Source organism: Fragaria vesca, linkage group LG4 (genome assembly GCF_000184155.1).
Source record: "Fragaria vesca subsp. vesca linkage group LG4, FraVesHawaii_1.0, whole genome shotgun sequence".
NCBI classification, from domain to species: domain Eukaryota; kingdom Viridiplantae; phylum Streptophyta; class Magnoliopsida; order Rosales; family Rosaceae; genus Fragaria; species Fragaria vesca.
Window position 1 is genome coordinate 6,859,785 of NC_020494.1, and position 18,307 is coordinate 6,878,091.

The 18,307-nt window shown below is 38.6% G+C and overlaps 4 protein-coding genes across 4 annotated transcripts; 1 reads left to right on the plus strand and 3 right to left on the minus strand.

The window, feature by feature from the left end:
• Positions 1 to 3,986, minus strand: LOC101295804. The gene is made up of 6 exons (XM_004297962.1): positions 3,510 to 3,986; positions 3,212 to 3,307; positions 2,965 to 3,060; positions 1,284 to 1,521; positions 212 to 249; positions 1 to 90 (listed from the first exon to the last, which is right to left on the minus strand). Exons 1-6 carry the CDS (start codon positions 3,984 to 3,986, stop codon positions 1 to 3), a joined length of 1,035 nt encoding a protein of 344 aa, XP_004298010.1.
• A 2,263-nt stretch (positions 3,987 to 6,249) lies between these two features.
• On the minus strand, positions 6,250 to 10,558 carry LOC101292590. The gene is made up of 12 exons (XM_004296591.1): positions 10,440 to 10,558; positions 10,261 to 10,347; positions 9,925 to 10,020; positions 9,756 to 9,831; positions 9,563 to 9,658; positions 9,395 to 9,468; positions 9,166 to 9,273; positions 8,919 to 9,056; positions 7,572 to 7,677; positions 7,102 to 7,310; positions 6,607 to 6,728; positions 6,250 to 6,502 (listed from the first exon to the last, which is right to left on the minus strand). The coding sequence occupies exons 1-11, from the start codon at positions 10,512 to 10,514 to the stop codon at positions 6,660 to 6,662; spliced, it is 1,134 nt and encodes a 377-aa protein (XP_004296639.1). The 5' UTR covers positions 10,515 to 10,558; the 3' UTR covers positions 6,250 to 6,502; positions 6,607 to 6,659.
• A 201-nt stretch (positions 10,559 to 10,759) lies between these two features.
• Positions 10,760 to 13,569, plus strand: LOC101299661. Its single transcript, XM_004296616.1, has 4 exons — positions 10,760 to 10,841; positions 12,609 to 12,749; positions 12,856 to 12,909; positions 13,271 to 13,569. Exons 2-4 carry the CDS (start codon positions 12,674 to 12,676, stop codon positions 13,330 to 13,332), a joined length of 192 nt encoding a protein of 63 aa, XP_004296664.1. The 5' UTR covers positions 10,760 to 10,841; positions 12,609 to 12,673; the 3' UTR covers positions 13,333 to 13,569.
• Positions 13,570 to 15,879: 2,310 nt separating this feature from the next.
• On the minus strand, positions 15,880 to 17,043 carry LOC101299371. The gene is made up of 2 exons (XM_004296615.1): positions 16,782 to 17,043; positions 15,880 to 16,205 (listed from the first exon to the last, which is right to left on the minus strand). The coding sequence occupies exons 1-2, from the start codon at positions 17,017 to 17,019 to the stop codon at positions 16,135 to 16,137; spliced, it is 309 nt and encodes a 102-aa protein (XP_004296663.1). The 5' UTR covers positions 17,020 to 17,043; the 3' UTR covers positions 15,880 to 16,134.
• Positions 17,044 to 18,307: the final 1,264 nt, after the last annotated feature.

Sequence of the window (18,307 nt, forward strand, 5' to 3'; positions counted from 1 at the left end):
CTACCATTTCCCTTCACATACATCGCAAACTGTAAACCCAAGACCTTCACAGTATGGACACTTTGCTCCTTCATCTATCCACTCCAAGAACTGCTATATACAATGATAATATTAGAACTATACGGATAATGATGGAAATAAAATGACTAAATCGTACTGTGTGTTGTGCAATGCTTGTGTATGCCTCAACAGACATGTAAACTCCTCTCACCTGTTCCTCAATGTTAGGTTCGCCAGTTCCATCACATTCTGCAACAAATAAATACAGCAAAGCTAATAAGGATATTAACCCATATAACTTTAAAACGCAAGGTTGCAATTTATCAAAATCAATAAACAAGCAATCAAATACTTAAAATTCAGTTCCAAGGAATTCATTATGAGTCAATAGCCGTCGAATCCAGGTTTTAGGTATTCTACATCTTCAGGTGTGCAGGTTTTTCAAAACAAGACAATGGATGGTCCTGGTCCTTGTAATAAATTCCCAGCCACAACCACAATCAGGTTTAGCAGCCGGGAAGTTTACTGCACAACTTCTGGAGGCAGTGTTGGGAGTTAAAGTGTAATTGTTAACCTCGATTAAGAGAATGTAGCAAACTGCTGGTCAACAACTGTGAGATTCTGGTCATTCTAAGACTTGCATTGCAGTCATACCAGTTCCAACAGGAAAAGAGGAAGTGTTAGAGCTATTAACCCCTTGTCTAAATCAAGTCAATCATGTTCCTAAAATCAAGTCCATTGATGCTGTATTATTCTAGAATAGCTGTTATGCTAATCTTGTGGATCTTGTAATTATATGCGGTAAATATAGGCTAGCTATACTGTAGTAATGAAATTCATTTTCTACATAGTATCAGAGCTGACATGAAGAAAGCAAACATGAAGTTTCCATGGTGATGGCTTTGATTAAGATCCCAGTTAGATCTTTCTTCAAATGCGAGTTTTTCAAACACTTTTCCTAAATGAAGTAAGAAAACATGAAGAAACACAATTGAGCTATTGAAAATGGTAAAGATAATCTACTTAGAGCCAAGATTTTTTGGAGAGAAACCCTGAGAATTCAGGGATAGAGTAAGATTGAGTGCATTATGTAATGAAAAGTTTACAGAAGAGAGATACCAAGGGTGTATAGCCAACTTGACCCCCTGCCTCAGCATATATAGCATGAAAAGAGAGCTTATGTTGTCTTTGTTATCTTTATAATACGGTAAGAACCATTTCTGTCCCACAGAGATACCAAAAAAGACAAAAGCTTCTCTAGTATATATTCAGACTGTACGTACCTGTGCACAATAAGCGACCCTCCCCACGGCAAGTAAGGCATTTTGTTGCGGTACCTGTTGTGTTGGTTTCACTCCCTTTATTCTTGTTTAGTCTTGAAGGTTCTTCCCAGCGGTTTTCTCCTAGAAGAAAAACTCGATGGTAAGATTCATCTACGTCTGCAGCATCTTCTTTCAATACTATTTGCTTCACCTCTGAGATTTCTGTCACAGACGTACCTGCAGCTCCATTTGCATCTTCCTGAACAACAGAACCGACTCAATCTTAAATAGAATTTCCATACGGTCAGGTTGCTATCTAAAAGGAAACTAAGAGAAGAAAACGATCAGCCAATCACATTCAGCTGTCATCTAATAATATCTGAACTATGTAACACAATCAATGCCCGCGATCTGTAAAGCATTCTACTAGAAACCATTATGGAGCCAAATTTTGTGAGGTGTCCCAAAGTAATTAGTGTACACAAAATCGACTTCAAGAAATTTTGAGCATGCTACTATGCACAATGATTGGCAGTAGGAAGATGACAGCTTGTACATATCACAGATATACGAATTACATATAATAGTAGCCATTGAGATGGAATATTGTACTGTCCTAATAGGCTGCTGCCAGTGTCAAGGTAAACCCTTCAGAAAAATGACCTACTGCTTGTTCCCAATAGGTCAACCACTTTGGGGGCAGCTCAATATATATCACTTTTCCATTTGAAATTCCAACAAGTCAGCAGAATGGCTTGCTGAAAAGTAGAACTAGATATTTGGTGGAAGTAATATATGTAACACACTTACACCTAAAGTTGCAGAGTATATGATTGAACTATATATGTATAAACTGTTTCTCTAATATAGTTTCTATATGTTATTGCCCAGTGAAGTGACTGACAATTGGAATGTTGTCCTGCATTGGAGAAACATGGCTTTGGTTAAGAGGTGGGACTCCTATGTGCAATTGGTATTAACTGGAACAAACTTTCACCAAAAAGACCAAGAGAAATAATATGGTACATGAACAACACTCTTGAATCTACATGCGAGGTTTACTCCGCCTATTATGAATTGGTCTTGGTTGGATGCTCAAAACTTTATCACGAGTCAAGAAACCACATGTGAGTTAGCAGTATACAGTTAGAGGTATAGGCACTTTACTTGATTTGGAGTTAGGAAAGTGTTTGTGGTTGGTACTGTCGATTATAAGTAGTAGCATTGTGGTAGCAGTATACAGTTACGAGTATACAGTATACAGTTACGAGTAACTTTATCACGAGTCAAGAAACCACATGTGAGTTAGCAGTATACAGTTAGAGGTATAGGCACTTTACTTGATTCGGAGTTAGGAAAGTGCTTGTGGTTGGTACTGTCAATTATAAGTAGTAGCATTGTGGTAAAAAGAGGCATATTTCACAAGAATTGTACAACCAATGAGTTTTTTTGTCCCATCTGGTCTCTGCTACCCAAGTGATTCCTTAGACCTTAGCTAGTAATCTCTACATCAATTAAACTATCACAACTCAACAAGAGGGTATATTGGTCCTCAGACTTATATATGCACTGTATCCGGTTACAAGTGGCTGATTGGGTGTCATAAAGGAATCTCAAGGCTATGCTATGGCAGCAGATTTGGATGATGAACATGAATACTACAAATTAACATGTATCATGAAACCTCAAGATTCCAACATACCTTTGATTCAACAGCACCGTCAGCCTGAGGGTCGTTAAATAATCTTTCAAGAAGTTCTTCAGTCATTATTCCATCTTCAGGGAGACCTATGGAGGCCTGCCAAACAAGATATTACCAATTGATCCCATTAGATAAGTAGTCAAATAGCAAACAAGCAGCTAAAACTAAGATCTTGTTATCCAACTCAGAAGTTTGAAACTTTATACTTGATGATCCATGTATACATAGAGTGAAACCTGAATCTTACTTGCCAAGTCTTGACAGCTCTTTCCGTCCCGCTTGAGAAATTAGAAAATTCCATGTCTTCTTCACCCGAGTAAAATCCTGATTTCAGCAATGATTCCTGTCCAATATCACACCCAATTTAGAACAATTCAGTACGTACAAGTCAACTAGAATAACTTCCCAATTTACAAATAACTCATCTTTCTTACACATTATGCACCATATACCTTTCTAATCCCAACACCAATTAGCACAATTACCATGATCAAAACAATACAAAAAACTCGAAAAACATAAAAACTCGCCTTTCAAAAGCAGACCTGCATTGCTCGAACGTGTTCTCCCTCGGAGCCTTTCCTCAGAGCCACCTTTGTCTTCTTCACTTCAGAAACAGTGAACACCTCTTTGAACTCCTTGTCCTCCAACTCCAGCGGTATCGAACTCGACCCCGTCTCGGCGATCTGGCTCTTCTCCTTCAACGACTGCAGCAGTCCGGCAATGCTGGCAATGTTCTCGGACGAAGCGCCGGCCTGGAGAGCCTGTAGTTTGAGCTTGAGGTCGGCGATCTCGCGGAGGAGAGAGTCGCGTTCACGCGCCCAGCGTTGCTCTTCGCGGAGCCAGCGCTGCTCCTCGCGCAGCCAGCGCTGCTCTTCGCGGAGCCAGCGGGAGTCTTCGGAGGTGGAAGAGAAGCAAATGTGGGATTTGAAGGAGAGGGAAGAGTTGAGGTGGTGGGGTTTGAGGTGGTTCAGACGAGGAGGATGAGGGTGAAGAAACAGAGACAGAGATGAACAAGACATTAGACAAAACAGTTGAAGCTGGTTGGTTTCAGAGACAACTCGAAGAAAAAGAAGAAGAAGAAATGTGTGAAGAGTGAGAGTGGAGTGGATATGAAGTTGAATATGGAACACATTTCCCAACATTTTGTAACCGCCATTGCAATCATCAGTATCTACTAACGGTCATTATCCGTTTTTACTGTTACTCCGCTGTTACTTACTCTCGTGACAAATTTTACCTTTTATAAAATATCAATATATCCATTGGGAAAATTCTAATATACCATAACATGCCTCATAAAATGTGTGGCTATTATTGATTAAAGAAATAACTAAATAACCATGTAATGACCATTTACCCCTTCAAAAGCCCTCATGTGTCATACAATTAGACACATTTACAATAGGTATGTCATGTCATATGATATGATTGACAAACCCGGCCCTATGTATTGAAACTCTAATTAAAATTTTAAAAAGAGTAATATGAAAGCTTTTGCTTCAATTTTTAAGTGTACAACTTCGAGGTAATTCTCATTTGTTAGAGGAAACATGTTATACAAAGAAATAAAAAACATCGTTGCAAAGTTAACTGGGCACATAAAAGCCAAATAACGACCTTATTAAAGGGAATTCTAAATCAGACAACACTAGTGGCTAAACCGGTGTTTCTTGTGATTCACTAGCTCGAAATGGTAAATTTTGTTTTCGTACCTTAAAAAAAATAAAATAAATTATTCATACATACCAAATTTCTTAATGCACACCTCTATTTCTTGATATCTTTTTTAATATAGTTTTTACCCTTCTCATAAAGATGAATAAAATAAAAAAAAAAAACTAAACAAACAAACAAATATCAGTTTGTGATGCTAAGTTTTTAATTTCTATACATATTATTGGAAGTCTGGAAGCTTCCTAATGATATCAAATTTCCATACTATTTTGACTTATCGAAAATCTTGGAGGTTATTTGAGTGAGAAAATTAATAATAATAAAAAAAAATCTTCAATCAATTTGTTTTCGTTGATTGTTTGTTAAGCTTCAATTTCTTACCAACTCGATTTGAATTTTAGTTGAAAAATTGGTAGTATTAATCATAGAGCTAGAATACAATGAGTGGAGTTTTTGTTGGTGAGCCATGGTTTGGTTGGTTAAAGTGTTTAATTGACAACTTTGAGGTCAAATGTTCAAATCTCATGGACATTTGTAAAGTGTGTGTGAGTTATTAATAAAACGTTTTTTTTTAAAAAAAATCATAGAGCTGAGAAAATAGAGTGATAGATTAAAGAGCAGCAACTTGCTTCGAGTTGATTTTGACCGAATGAATAAAAAGATAGGTTAAAAGAGTGTGTATTAAATAAAATAAAAATGGCATAAAAGGAAGTTTGGCGAAAAAAATTAAATAAAAAGAATTAGATGTGTATTAAGTATATAAGAGTGCGTGAATAAAATTTCTCAAAAAAAATTTATCCACCACACATCCATAAATATGCCATATAAAATTTAAAAAGAAAAAATATCATATACATAGAAGTCAAAACGAAAAGGTTTTTACTTACTAGGCTATAAGCCTTTACAAGTACTTCTACCATAGTCCCACAAGTTCCAACGATTACAACTTGATTCTCATGCTTATGTAAGATAGTGGTTGTATCTATACATCCAGCAACCATCGCAAAAACGGTTCCGAATATTTGAAATAACGACGGCGGACATACTAAATAACAAGTAGAGACATCTCTATTTCAACATGTGCACATATCAACATAGATACATAGCTACACGAGTTAGAGACCCATTCCTTCAACACAACATTACCATGTAGTCCTTCCATCCCAGGATGAGGATAATCAGTAATACCAAATAGCTGCAACAACGATAAAACAAGTACAACTACAACATAAGAAATTAGCAAGAGAGGTTGAGAAACTTGAACAATACATGCAATCATCTTCAATGGCTTCCATAAATTAGCTATAGTTAGTATCATTTTCCTTCTCTTTCAAACAACTCTCATGTCTATCACTCTTATTTTCCTCTAATTCACTCACCTAATGAAGAAAAGAGACCAAAAAAGCATGACGGATATATATACTTGAGTGACTTGAAGACAGAATGAGATAATCAAACAAGCTGTAGCTGCTTACTGTCCTTAATAGTTTGTTCTTGGTTGTTAATTGTCCTCTGCAGTTTTCCACTTCTTTATGAGGTCTGTGTCACGCCTCTCCCTTGTACTCGTCTCTTCCTTATTTCTCAATATAACAGCTAAAATCACGCATAGGCCAAGAATCCTTGATAAATAATTTATATAAAAAATAATAAATTACTTGAATATTATAAATTCAAATCCAGATTTGAATCCTCCACCAAATACATGAGTTAAAGCTTCTCAAAACTCCTAATGCCATAACCCAAAGCATGCTTTACATAAAAGAAACCATGTGATAGTAACTGATTTGCCGTTCCATGAACATATTTCTCCGTTCATGACAATAATGCATAATTGAGAGACCCACGGATTAGCTAGAGAAACCTGTTCAATAACATGGAACCAAAGCATCCAAGCAACAAAGTTAACATGAGACATATCCGAAGACTGATTCTTTAAGAAAACATCACATTAAGTACAGTGACAACCTTGGCCTCTTCTGCCACTCGAAACGCATGGATTAAATATCCTCCTTTCATGCCTAGTCCAGCTTGACATTAGAGTACAGTAACGTATCCTTGGTGATTGGCATATTCACAAGGAAGCATACCTACACAGAAAAGTGGAAATTCTTAACTACTAGTTAACCGCATCTCAGCCCCGACAAGCCAAAGATTAATACTCTTACTAAGAATACAGGATCAGTTGTAAACATATATTTGAAAATCCAAACATCGATCTTATAGCCTAGCATACAATATAAGATTTGGCCAAGATCTAAACTTCATAATTTTTACCTAACATCAACTCTCTGCATCTGCTAATATCAATCAAGATACTTCCAGTAGAATCACTATGATAATTTACTCTTAGTTTTGCATTTTAATGATGCAAGTAAAGTCAAGCATGAAAGACAAAATGGTCCATGACCCCTCTGATGATTCTTGTTTTTTGTTTCTTCTTTGGATGTAATTGAAACTTACCCCCAAGAGAGTTGAAATCAGAAGGATAATTCCTGTGATCCAAGCAAGTGTTCTTCTAACCAACAGCACTTTCACAATAGTTGTATTTAATGAGGTCTTTGTTTCTGCCAACCAACGAGCAGATGGTCGACTGGTGTACATCACATTCAACATCTTCCCTGACTCCACATGTGCTACTTCATTGAAGAGGATAGCTCCAACAATTTGACCTACAAAATGGTCAATTTACTGTCAAAATCAATCACAAATATGAAAAGTTTCCACCAATATATTAAAAGAAGAAGATACAATTACTTGACAACATTTGATATACAGTTTCAAGAAATTTGAACTTCAAGAAACAATAATTATGTAAAGGGATAAAGTGTAACAAAGAGAAAAGTTCTCTTTTCTAGGCATAGGAATATCATACCGCTGGAGAGCATAGTTCAGACAGTGTACCTATCTAAAATAATAATAATATGTATTACCTTTGTATGCATGTTCAAGTGAATCAAATATCTTTGTCATCACAGCAACGAGCAGTTCCATCCCATGTTGAGCAACACCTTCAGATCCATACTGTTCTTCCAAAACCTGTCATAATGTTATAAACTATTAATCAAGCTAGACATAGTAGCCAAAAGAAGGATACAGTAAACACATACCCTATCCATATAAATAAAAATAAAAAGCCTAAAAGGTGCATACATATACTTATAATGCAAGTGTGTGCGAGTGTCTGTTCATGTCTGCACGCACACCAAACACAAGTAAAATATGGAGAAAATGATTATCGGTACTTTGAGCCTCTTTTTTTGCAAATAAGAGACCAAAGGAGAGATGAACTAATATTGAGCATAGTCCTGATATATCATGAGTATCAACTCATATTGAGCATCCAAACTAATCCCATATCATGTGATAGGGGTTGAAAATGGGGTGACTTAATAATTAACATGCTAAACTAAGTGAAACAAGAGTCTCAGAGCCCCAAGTTTTCTACACTCATCTAATATAAAAACATCTATGAAGCAGTTTCAAGCTGAAAGACAAAGAGAACAAAGCACCGTAACAGATGATAAAATTCCAGAATATGGAAAAGGCGAAATGAAAGACATACTAATAATTGAAACATCAGAGTTGAATATTCTACAACAAAGCAAAGGAGGTGTCTACAAAGAACACACCTATCTATCAATCCTCACAACAGCTCCACCTTCTTCAATCCTATTACTTGGAATCTAAAGATAAGACAAATGAACTCTCTCTAGGATGTCTTTTCAAGGGCATTGACTCAACTTGATGAAGTATCATGCATGTGAAGTGGCAATAATTAAAGATGTATTATTCAAATTATTTGGAAATTTAAGAAAATAGGAATCATCCAACTAGAACATCTGCTTTTGCTGATCATTACTTCCCTTTCTCACTTTTGAAGTTGCCTAGTGGATTGCCATTTTTCTTTTTCCTGATGTGCTCTTATTTGTTTTCTTCTGACTAATCAGGCCAGGGAAGGGGTGGGAGTTAATAATGGTTAAGAACTACTCCCCTGTAGAATTATTATTGGATTTAAAGACAAGGGGGCTAACAATGGGTTGTACTTCCTTAGGTCTTGAGCCCCAGGATACCTAAATACATAGACGCACACAACAACAGCACCCTAGTCATTTAATGCTTCGTCTTAATTCACACGAATTACAAATACCACTGTCCTTATCTAGACTCTTAAACTACCAAAGTTTCACTTTTACCAACAAGAACTTTGCAGAACATTTGCTATCATGCGTTCTAAACTTAAAAGTTACAATGAGTAATATAATAGAACAAAGAAACACCTTGATGCCATCATAACTGCCTGTTAATAGCTCAGCTGGACTGTGAGTACTGTGCATCAAATCTTCATGCAACTCCATTGCCCTTCTAATATTGCGAACAAGCACCAAAAGGCTAGTTGTGAATTTCCTGTCTGCTTCCTGTATACATACAAAATTCAATACTCTAACATAAGTAGTCAAGTTTAATTACATGTGTGTGTACATATAATCAAGCACTAGAGCATATGATACTGAATGCTAAAGGAACCTTGGACATATGAAGCTTCAACTGATCGCCTTTGGCCAAGGGGAAGGTCAACTCTCCATTTAGCACTTCCAATGTATCAGCAACATATAATCCGCCCATCCAAGAGGCCTAAAAGAAAATTAAATTGAAGTGAAAAATAAGTTCAATGTCATGTAAACAAGGAAAAAACTGTGGTTATGGAAGAGATGGACGAATGAGACAATAGAGAACAACTCGATGCGTGACTTACAAAATCGCTGATTTCGTTTTCGGTATAATCTGCCGATTGCTCATCCAAAGAGAACACAGATACTTCACTTTCATCTGCAGCAACACACATTGAGAACAAACTCATGTAATTCCACACGAGGAATAGTAATGTCTACAATTGTTCTGAATCTAGAAAAGGATCACACACCAGGAAGCTCAATCTCTGCTTTATTCAAGCCAAGGTCAATCTTGGTTTCATAAGCACTTTTAAACATGGAATTCTCATTGACAGCAAGAGTAGGATCTGCAGGTACGAGACATCCATCTAATTATTAAGTGTACAACATAAAACACATAGCCAAGACCATTAACGTCAAGCTAATAGGACCAAGTGTGAATACCAGCAGTTCCTCTGACTTCCAGAACGAAAACAGCACGAGGTCTATTGAATGGATTGGGCACAAGAACCTCATTTAGCTACCAAAACAATAAGATCACGAGTTAGACCTTGGAGTTAACGACACGATAAGCAAACTAGATAAGAACCGTAACCTATGAGTTAAAAAGCACCTTAGATGAACCGGCAGCTGAGAGTGAAGCAGGCGGTGCGAATCCAAGCAAGACAGACACGGCAGCACTGACTTCCGGTAGCGACATTGAGTCAGGCTGTTAAAGTAAAAGCATCCATCATTAACAAACAAACGAACACTATGCAAGCACCTAATATCTACATAAAATTGCGAAAACAGATCGATCAAGAGGATCGCAATCGTAAGAGATTCAGCTTAGTTCTAATCCTATCTAGCTTAACAAGCACATTAAGTGTAAATTCCATGGAAAGATTCAAAATTAGCGAAAACAAATAGGTAGAAGAGAAGCAACAGCCCGAGTTGGAGGGATGATCACCTTGAAAACGACATCGTTTGAGGCCGGGCTACGAAGGAATCGATGAGTAGAGCTGTCGATGAAGAAGACTGAAGCACTACCTTGTCCCTGGATCAAAATCGAACCAATTCTTCAGATCAAAACAACAAACATCACATCGATAGATACATATATAGTTACAGAGAAAGAGAGAGACGAACCCTAGCTTGCGAGAAGAAGAAGGAGGAGGAAACTGTGAGCAGATAGAAGCAGACGAAGCGTCCGAGCGAATCCATGAGAGGGTGAGAGATAGAGAAGAGAGAGAGGATCTGATCGATTGTGGTTCAAAGGAGTTGAGGGAGAAAGAGAAGTGAAATTTCGGTTAGGATGGTTTTACTGAAAATATCAAAAAGTCCTTTACGACTGTTAAAAAACAAAGCGACGTCGCTTTGCTTTTACCATTTTTTCTTTTTACTGTACTTAAAACGGCGTCGTTTGCTGGTAAGTGTATATAAGCACTGTCTCCTTCAGCTGCAACAGCAGAGCAAGTTAGAGCCGTCTGTGATTGCTTCCATCTTCGGAGCTTCGTATCCAGTCTTTACCTTCCAAACTAGCAGCCTCAGGTTTCTCACTACTTTTTTTGTCTTCTATTTTGGATTTTATTTTTGGGTTTTTTTTGTTCATGAGTCTGTTCACTGTTCATTGACAAAAGCTGGGATTAGTGTCAATTTGATGTTTTGATTTGATAAATTGTTCAAATTTAGTCTTAATATGATTGATTAGGTTCGTTCTAGAATTTTGTCAGAGTAGGCGCATTTTACCCATGAACTATATGTTTAGTGATGCGCATAATTTATACAAGCAGCATTTTATGTTTGTGTGTGTGTGTGTCTGTGTGTTTGGCCTTACAAGTGTGTGTTAGTATCAATCTCGTATATCATAAAAAGAGAGATTAATGGTAGGAGCAGTTCACGAAACCTCTGAATAAAATAAAAGACATGCAGGAAAGGTTGTGAATTCAAAGAGAATCAAAGATGAAAAGAATCAAAGAATAAAACTCCTTTGAAATTAGGGTGAGATACAGATGAAGAGAACCAAAGAAAAAGAAGGCTTTACCTCTGTTTCGTATATCTCTCGTTCAATCTTTTGTGCATTCTCCTACTTTTAAGAAATATTTATTTCTAATGTGGCAATACATGGAGTTCAATGGATTTTCCATGCCGAGAATATAAGATAAATGAGTCTCTTTAGGACTAACATAAAGATGATAGGAAATGAAGAATGACAGGCTTTAACTCTATTTCTAAGCGTAGTGGAGATCTTGTTCTGTACATTCTCCTTTTTGAATGTTTTCTTTTAATCAAAAAAGGCCTACCTAATGTTGAGCACCTCACATTCATATTACGGTTCAACAGTGAGCTTCATTAGCCTCCATTCTCATTCATCCCAAGGTTGAGCTTGTGAGGTGCTCTGGAAATTTCAAACAAAGCCTTGTTGTATTCTGCCCTTATCCCAGTTTCATCTCAAAGTCAATGTGGCGGAGAGGTCAATGGATGCTCCATTTGGTGTATTCTGGCTGAATTGTATCGGATTTTTGGGATTTGGTTTCTCTAACCTAGCTTAGATATATGTTGATCCTATGGTTCTTAGCAAATCTGGAAAGAGCTTGAGTATCAGATGTGATATGGGGTTTTCATATTTTCTAGCCTACAATTATCAATCACATTGGACCACCATAGGGCTTCAGCCTACTCAAGTTCAGGCGAGAAAGTCAACCTCTGACCTAAAAGAAGAGATATCAATTCTCTATACTAACTGCGTCATCTTGTAGAAGTTCAACAGTTTTAAGTCTGGAGACTTTGAGGCTTCTGGTTCTCTGCCAGCATTTCTGTCTTATTTGTGATCAGATTTTGTTATCGTCTACTCACTTGCAGTAAACTATCTCGCTCCTTACTTCCTCATTTATGAGTTTTAATGAATGAAAACAGTTAAGTGTCTTCTAATTTCCTTCCCTACCGCTCCTCTTTTCTTTTCCCTTTCGTTCTCTATCCCACATGGTTGTCATAACAAAACTACAGTAAACTGTAAAGTTTCTTCAAGTTCTAAACAAGGTGAAGCTCATATTCATCTTAAGCTCACAACCCTACACAACAACTAGCTGTTCTTTATGTTTGGGTTCTAATCCTATCTTATTTGTTATTATTGTTAGTGTTACTGTTTTCGTATGTCATTAGCTTCAGTTCATTATTGATGCTAACAGTTGAAAGCAATACCTGCTCAACCAATTTTTTCTCAATGATTTAATATTGTTTTTGTTTGTTCTTGCTACAAACTGTGATGCCTATGTATTACATTGAGTTTGATAAAAAACAATATGTTGCTTTTTCCAGATTGATACAAACGAGAAACTTCAACCTGAACAGAACTTTTGATTGGATTTTGTCTTAAAGAAACTATGGCTGAATTAAACCTGGGTATACTGATAGATGTTGTGGATGAAGAATGGATGAAAGACACTCTTCCTGATGACGGTATCGTTTTTCCCTTCTCCTTTTGAAATGTACCTACAAAATTATTAAATCATTATCATGTTACTTCTTTTCAGTTAAATTGTTGAAAATACTCTGTTTGTTGCAGATCTTCCCCTGCCGCCTATGCTGGTTATAAGGACTGATGACACTGAGGATTCAAGTATGTCATTTAATTCTCAATACTTTTTGTTTATTATGATACCAATCATACCAATACCATATGGAGAAACATATCTTCACATCCCATTTGCATGCCTGGGTAATCAGTTGGGGTTTGCTTATATGAAATATTTGGGAGGAAAATGAATTATAAGACTAGTTTGAGTATCATTGTTTGTATTACCATGGAAAATGCAAATTATGTTGGTTTAACTCCACTATAAGAAAACTAACTCGGGTAAATCCAGAGGATTGAAAGGGATTTTCAAATTTGAGCACTATTATTAATCATTATTGGCAGTTCAGAAAAGATCTTATTCTTTTTACTTGTTTCTTTTTCAATTTTTTTCCCAAATGTTCAGACCAGGAGACTCGCAAAGTTGATGGAGATACTTGGAATGATCTTGCCTTAGGATCTCAATAAATTTTCTGGTAATAGAATCTTATTCTATTTAAGTCCGTGCTTGGTTCAAAGTAATTGAGCTATTGTCGTATGGAGATTTATGTCTCTAATTGGGTCATGAATATCATATAGATTTGTTGGACCTATGGTTTTGGAGGCTATGTTACTTGCCTGAAGTTGATTGTGTAACACTAATTATGTATGTAAATTTATGAGCCGGTAGTAACCCATTTTGTATGTCATCATTTTTCCTTCAAATTTGGAATCCCTAGCATTATTTCTATGCCATAACAGACATCCGATGAAAGATCAATCTGGGAGCTGTTTGAATAGAGAGACCTATTCTCAACTTCTTGCAGTGAATTAGGCACGGAGCTAGTCTGCGAGCCATACAATTGGTTCAAGAGTGGTCGTCTCGGAATCAGTTGAATGTATGGTTCTATTTGCTGAGTTTAATGTGTTATCAAGACCATTTTGGTAAATACAATTGCTCAAGCCCCATCGTCGTTTACGGTTCCTATTTGAAAATTTGTTGCTTGAAGTTGCTCATGAACGAAATTGAAATGTCCAGAAATGCCTTAGAGAATCTAGTAAGTTGCGTGACTTGGCTAATTTTTGTACCATATTATCAGACTTGGAAAGGATTCATCCGTCCGTGGGAAGCCAAAGCTTGTAGTTCGAACTTTCAATTGCCATGGCAAGTGCAATAGTAGCATCGTAAGGCCAAAGTCCCAATCGTCCAATTTACCTTGCATGGAATTGATGCTTGCGGAGTTCTTTTCTGCAAGTTATTAGTTATCACATTAGTTGATAGCCAAACATTGCCTCGGCTCTTATCTTTGATATTTCCGATCTCCTTACCTTTGGAAAATATCATTGACGCTAAATTGGTCCTTGACGTTAATATATGGTTTGCTTCATCATTAACTTGCAAAGCTCTTTGTTGGTAATCTGATCATCATTTGTTGATGGGGCCGGGAAATAATTGACACTTGGGTAGAGAACACGAGCGTCAACTTCATACGTTATTCTGTTACATACAGTATGTAGGACTCGTTTCTCATCATCTGTCTAGCTAGACGAGCACAATTAACTTGTGTCCATCCTAAAGCTTTTACAATAGCACATGTAGGGCTTTCAGTTTGAGATGCGTCATATTGTGTAAATCGGAAGAAGTAGGAGCTGCGCGTGAAGCTAGCGAAGTAAGAGTAGGACTTGTTCTCCGATCGTCGATCGAGATTGCTGATGATCGATGATCGACAAACCAAGCTTGCTTCCATTGATGTCATTGGACCTAAGATGGCATTCCTTATCTGATCTATAGCTAGTTTCAAAGAAAAGACAGATAGCTAGAGATAATTATCATACTCCAAACAGAACCAAAAGGTGAAAGTTCAGAGGCCATTAAGCCGGTACACTCCTAAGAGCAGACACGACTCTAAATTAACTTGGGATATTATCGATTTGTAGTGCTAGTACAAGGCTCTAGCCGCTCTAGCATCGGAGCTGGAAGTAATGTCGACGGTCACCGTAGGATGGAGTGCAGGACGTACGTATATATAGTGAATGTATTAATCTTCATAGAGATAGGTATTAATCTTCTTAATTGTAATCTTGAACCTTAGGCCTCTTAACCAAACTTTAGAGTCACTCAATTGATCGATTCATGTTGTATTGTTTTCTACTCGATTATCACACCGACAAATTCATCATACATATTTTTAATACTATTATTCTTCTCCTTAAGCTACTTTGTATATCTGTACGTACCTTTAATTTTCAGACTAAATAGCATCTTGAACATGGAGCATGCATCAATTAAAATACACCTACGTTAGTTGACAAGATAATATTAACAGCAATATATATATGAGGAGGGGGAACCTGCAGCTGCTGCACCAAGAACGTTTTGTTTTGATTTCCTGGTGTTCAAAACCATCCTAGCTAGTCTTATACTGAGCATGCGAAGCGTTCGTAAAAGTCTGATTCGATCTGATGCAACTACTCAACCAAAACTTCCCATACTGCGTATATATTCACGTCAAGAATGATTCCCACACATTCAATTCACAGTTCGGAAATGACTCCCACGTACGTGTGCATTCACTGGGATATCATATTCAGCTTAGATGATTCTTTTGCTAAATAGTTTTGGTACATATTGAAAACATTCTCTATGCCTCCAATATAGTTCTGGTGTTCTTAATCTAGATGTTTTCTAAAGCATTTGGATCCATCTAGCAGCTAGCTAGGACTCCTCCTTTTCCCGAATGAAGAAGAAATTTTTTTTATTTAATTTCAGACAACGGCCTTATATTTTCGATGACTCCTCTAAGATATTTGGAAGACGCCAGAACTCGATCTATTCCAGTTACATATAGCATGTAATTCTGCTTGTTTTTCTTACCAAAAAAAAGAAGCTAAATTCTAGACATATATATGCTTACGAAGTAGTCCAAACTCTTGGACTTTTACCTAGCTAGTTACCATATATGCCATAATGGAATTCACATCATGAGACATTTTCACAATATTGATCACATATATGCATGGTCGTACACCACCATTCATCTTCAGTTTAATATAAATTGAAACTGCAGAAACTTATTGGGGATAATATATGTGGGAAAATAACGTACAAATATTGCGTCCGGCCAATGCACAGATCGACAATACACTTTTCTGGTCGTTTGCATGAAGGAGACAGACATTTCACAGATTAAACTAGAAATTGCAGGACGAAAGGAAATTAGGGAAGGTAGCATATTAACTAAATTAAGTAATCATGCAGTTGAAGCAGAAAGGACCGAGTTAATGAGCTAGCTAGTGACCACCGCCACCTCCGAAACCAGCTCCACCGCCGAAGCCAGCCCCACCACCAGCACCAAAACCACCTCCGCCACCTCCACCAAACCCACCACCTCCACCGCCACCAACACCTCCTCCACCGCCTACTCCACCACCAGCTCCAAACCCTCCTCCCGCACCCGCTCCACCACCAACTCCTCCACCACCTCCAAACCCTCCCCCTCCACCAGCACCACCTCCAACACCTCCTCCAGCCCCGCCTCCTGCACCACCTCCAAACCCTCCACCAGCACCACCGCCCGCTCCACCTCCACCGCCAAGTCCACCACCTCCTCCAGCTCCACCACCAAGCCCGCCACCGTGACCAAGTCCACCTCCGCCACCTAGACCCCCACCGTGACCAAGTCCACCTCCGCCACCAAGACCCCCACCATGTCCAAGTCCACCTCCACCACCCAAACCTCCACCATGTCCAAGTCCGCCTCCACCACCCAAACCTCCACCAGCACCTCCGCCTAAACCACCTCCAGCACCACCCCCAAGGCCACCACCGGCTCCTCCGCCTAAACCACCTCCTGCACCGCCACCTAGACCTCCACCGCCTCCTAACCCACCTCCAGCACCTCCTCCTAGACCACCCCCGCCTCCAAGACCACCACCACCTCCTAAGCCACCTCCATGCTTAAACCTTTTCCTATAAATCCCACGCCCTAGGCCACCTCCTCCACCAATGCCTCCACCGAAGCCTCCTCCCTTGACAAAATGAGGTCGCGGACGCTTAAAAAACAAGTGCTTATCGTCCTTCACCTTAGGATCCTGATCACCCGCAACAAAATCGCTCACAAGAAACACACACAGGAGAGCCAACACAAGACAGGAAGCTGAAATATTGACCCTCATTGTTAAGCCAAGAGCTCACTGATAGTTGCAGTAGTGCAGAAGCTAGTGCAGTGAGGTTAGGGTTTATATAGAGGCAGCTGGTAAGATTAATATGTGGATTTTTGAAGGAGATGGAGGTCCACTGATTACTGGATACAATAATAATATTGACCCAACCGTCACGCTTGAATGGAGTAAATGAATTCTCATCTGCCAATGGGGCAGCAGGTAATAAATTTAGTTATGTCTCTCCAACTGTCCTTCACCCTCCGACTCAAACATAGAGGCCCTCCGCTCTAATTCTTCTTCTTCTGCACTCGATTTGGGTTTCCTTGATGACTCTGCATGTATAAATTATATGCCTCAAGCTGATCTCCCATGCCAGCTAGCTAGCTTTTGGAGCTGGGAAATTGTCTTCGTGTCATAATTTGGTTCGACAATGAAACTTGATTTTTCAATTCATTTCACACAGAACGCGTTGAAATGTCAAATAGTATATTTAAGACTCTGACCTTTCAACGCTCTTAAACCTTTGTTCAAGAGATGAAGAGAACCCTCACATATAAATAATCGTGAGATGCCTAGCCTAGCATTCAAAGTCTTTCTTGGACTATCACCAAGTGTCTTGACATGTCACAAAGTAACTTGGACTACCACCAAGTGGTTACCTCACCTTCTAGCTAGTTAGCATGGAAGGACTAGAGCGTATCATGATTTAACCTTTAGAGAGACGTCATCTAAATGAATCAAAGCCTCAACTTCCAAGACCAAGAGTTCGACCTCCAAGCCTAAGATCCTCAACCCTCAAGCTCTCTCCAGAACGTCCAATAGTCGCCAAAAGGCATGTTAGGTGAGTTTGATGCTCTTCTCTCACCAACATTGCCAACTAACATGTCGAGGAGTGATTCAATGAATTAGGTGTCTTAGATGCCCCGACACATGTTTCTGACCCTTCACCATTTCCTCACGTGTCAAGCTCTGACGCAAGGTATGGCTCTAGGCATGATCCACGATTGACTTGATATATAAGAAGAGACCACATAGTACCAACTCTGCCAAACCCATCCTGGAACGTCAAGAAGCAGGGCTGACACCCTGATTTTAGGGAATAGCCATGCTAAGCGCGCCTATGTTTTGCCTTCCACGTCAACAATCTCCACCCCTACTATATATATATATCAAGCCTTCCCAAGGTTGAAGTGATCTCCACAACAACAACAACACACACACACACCCACGCACGCACGCACGCACGCACGCACGCACGCACGCACGCACGCACACACACACACACTCTCTCTCTCTCTCT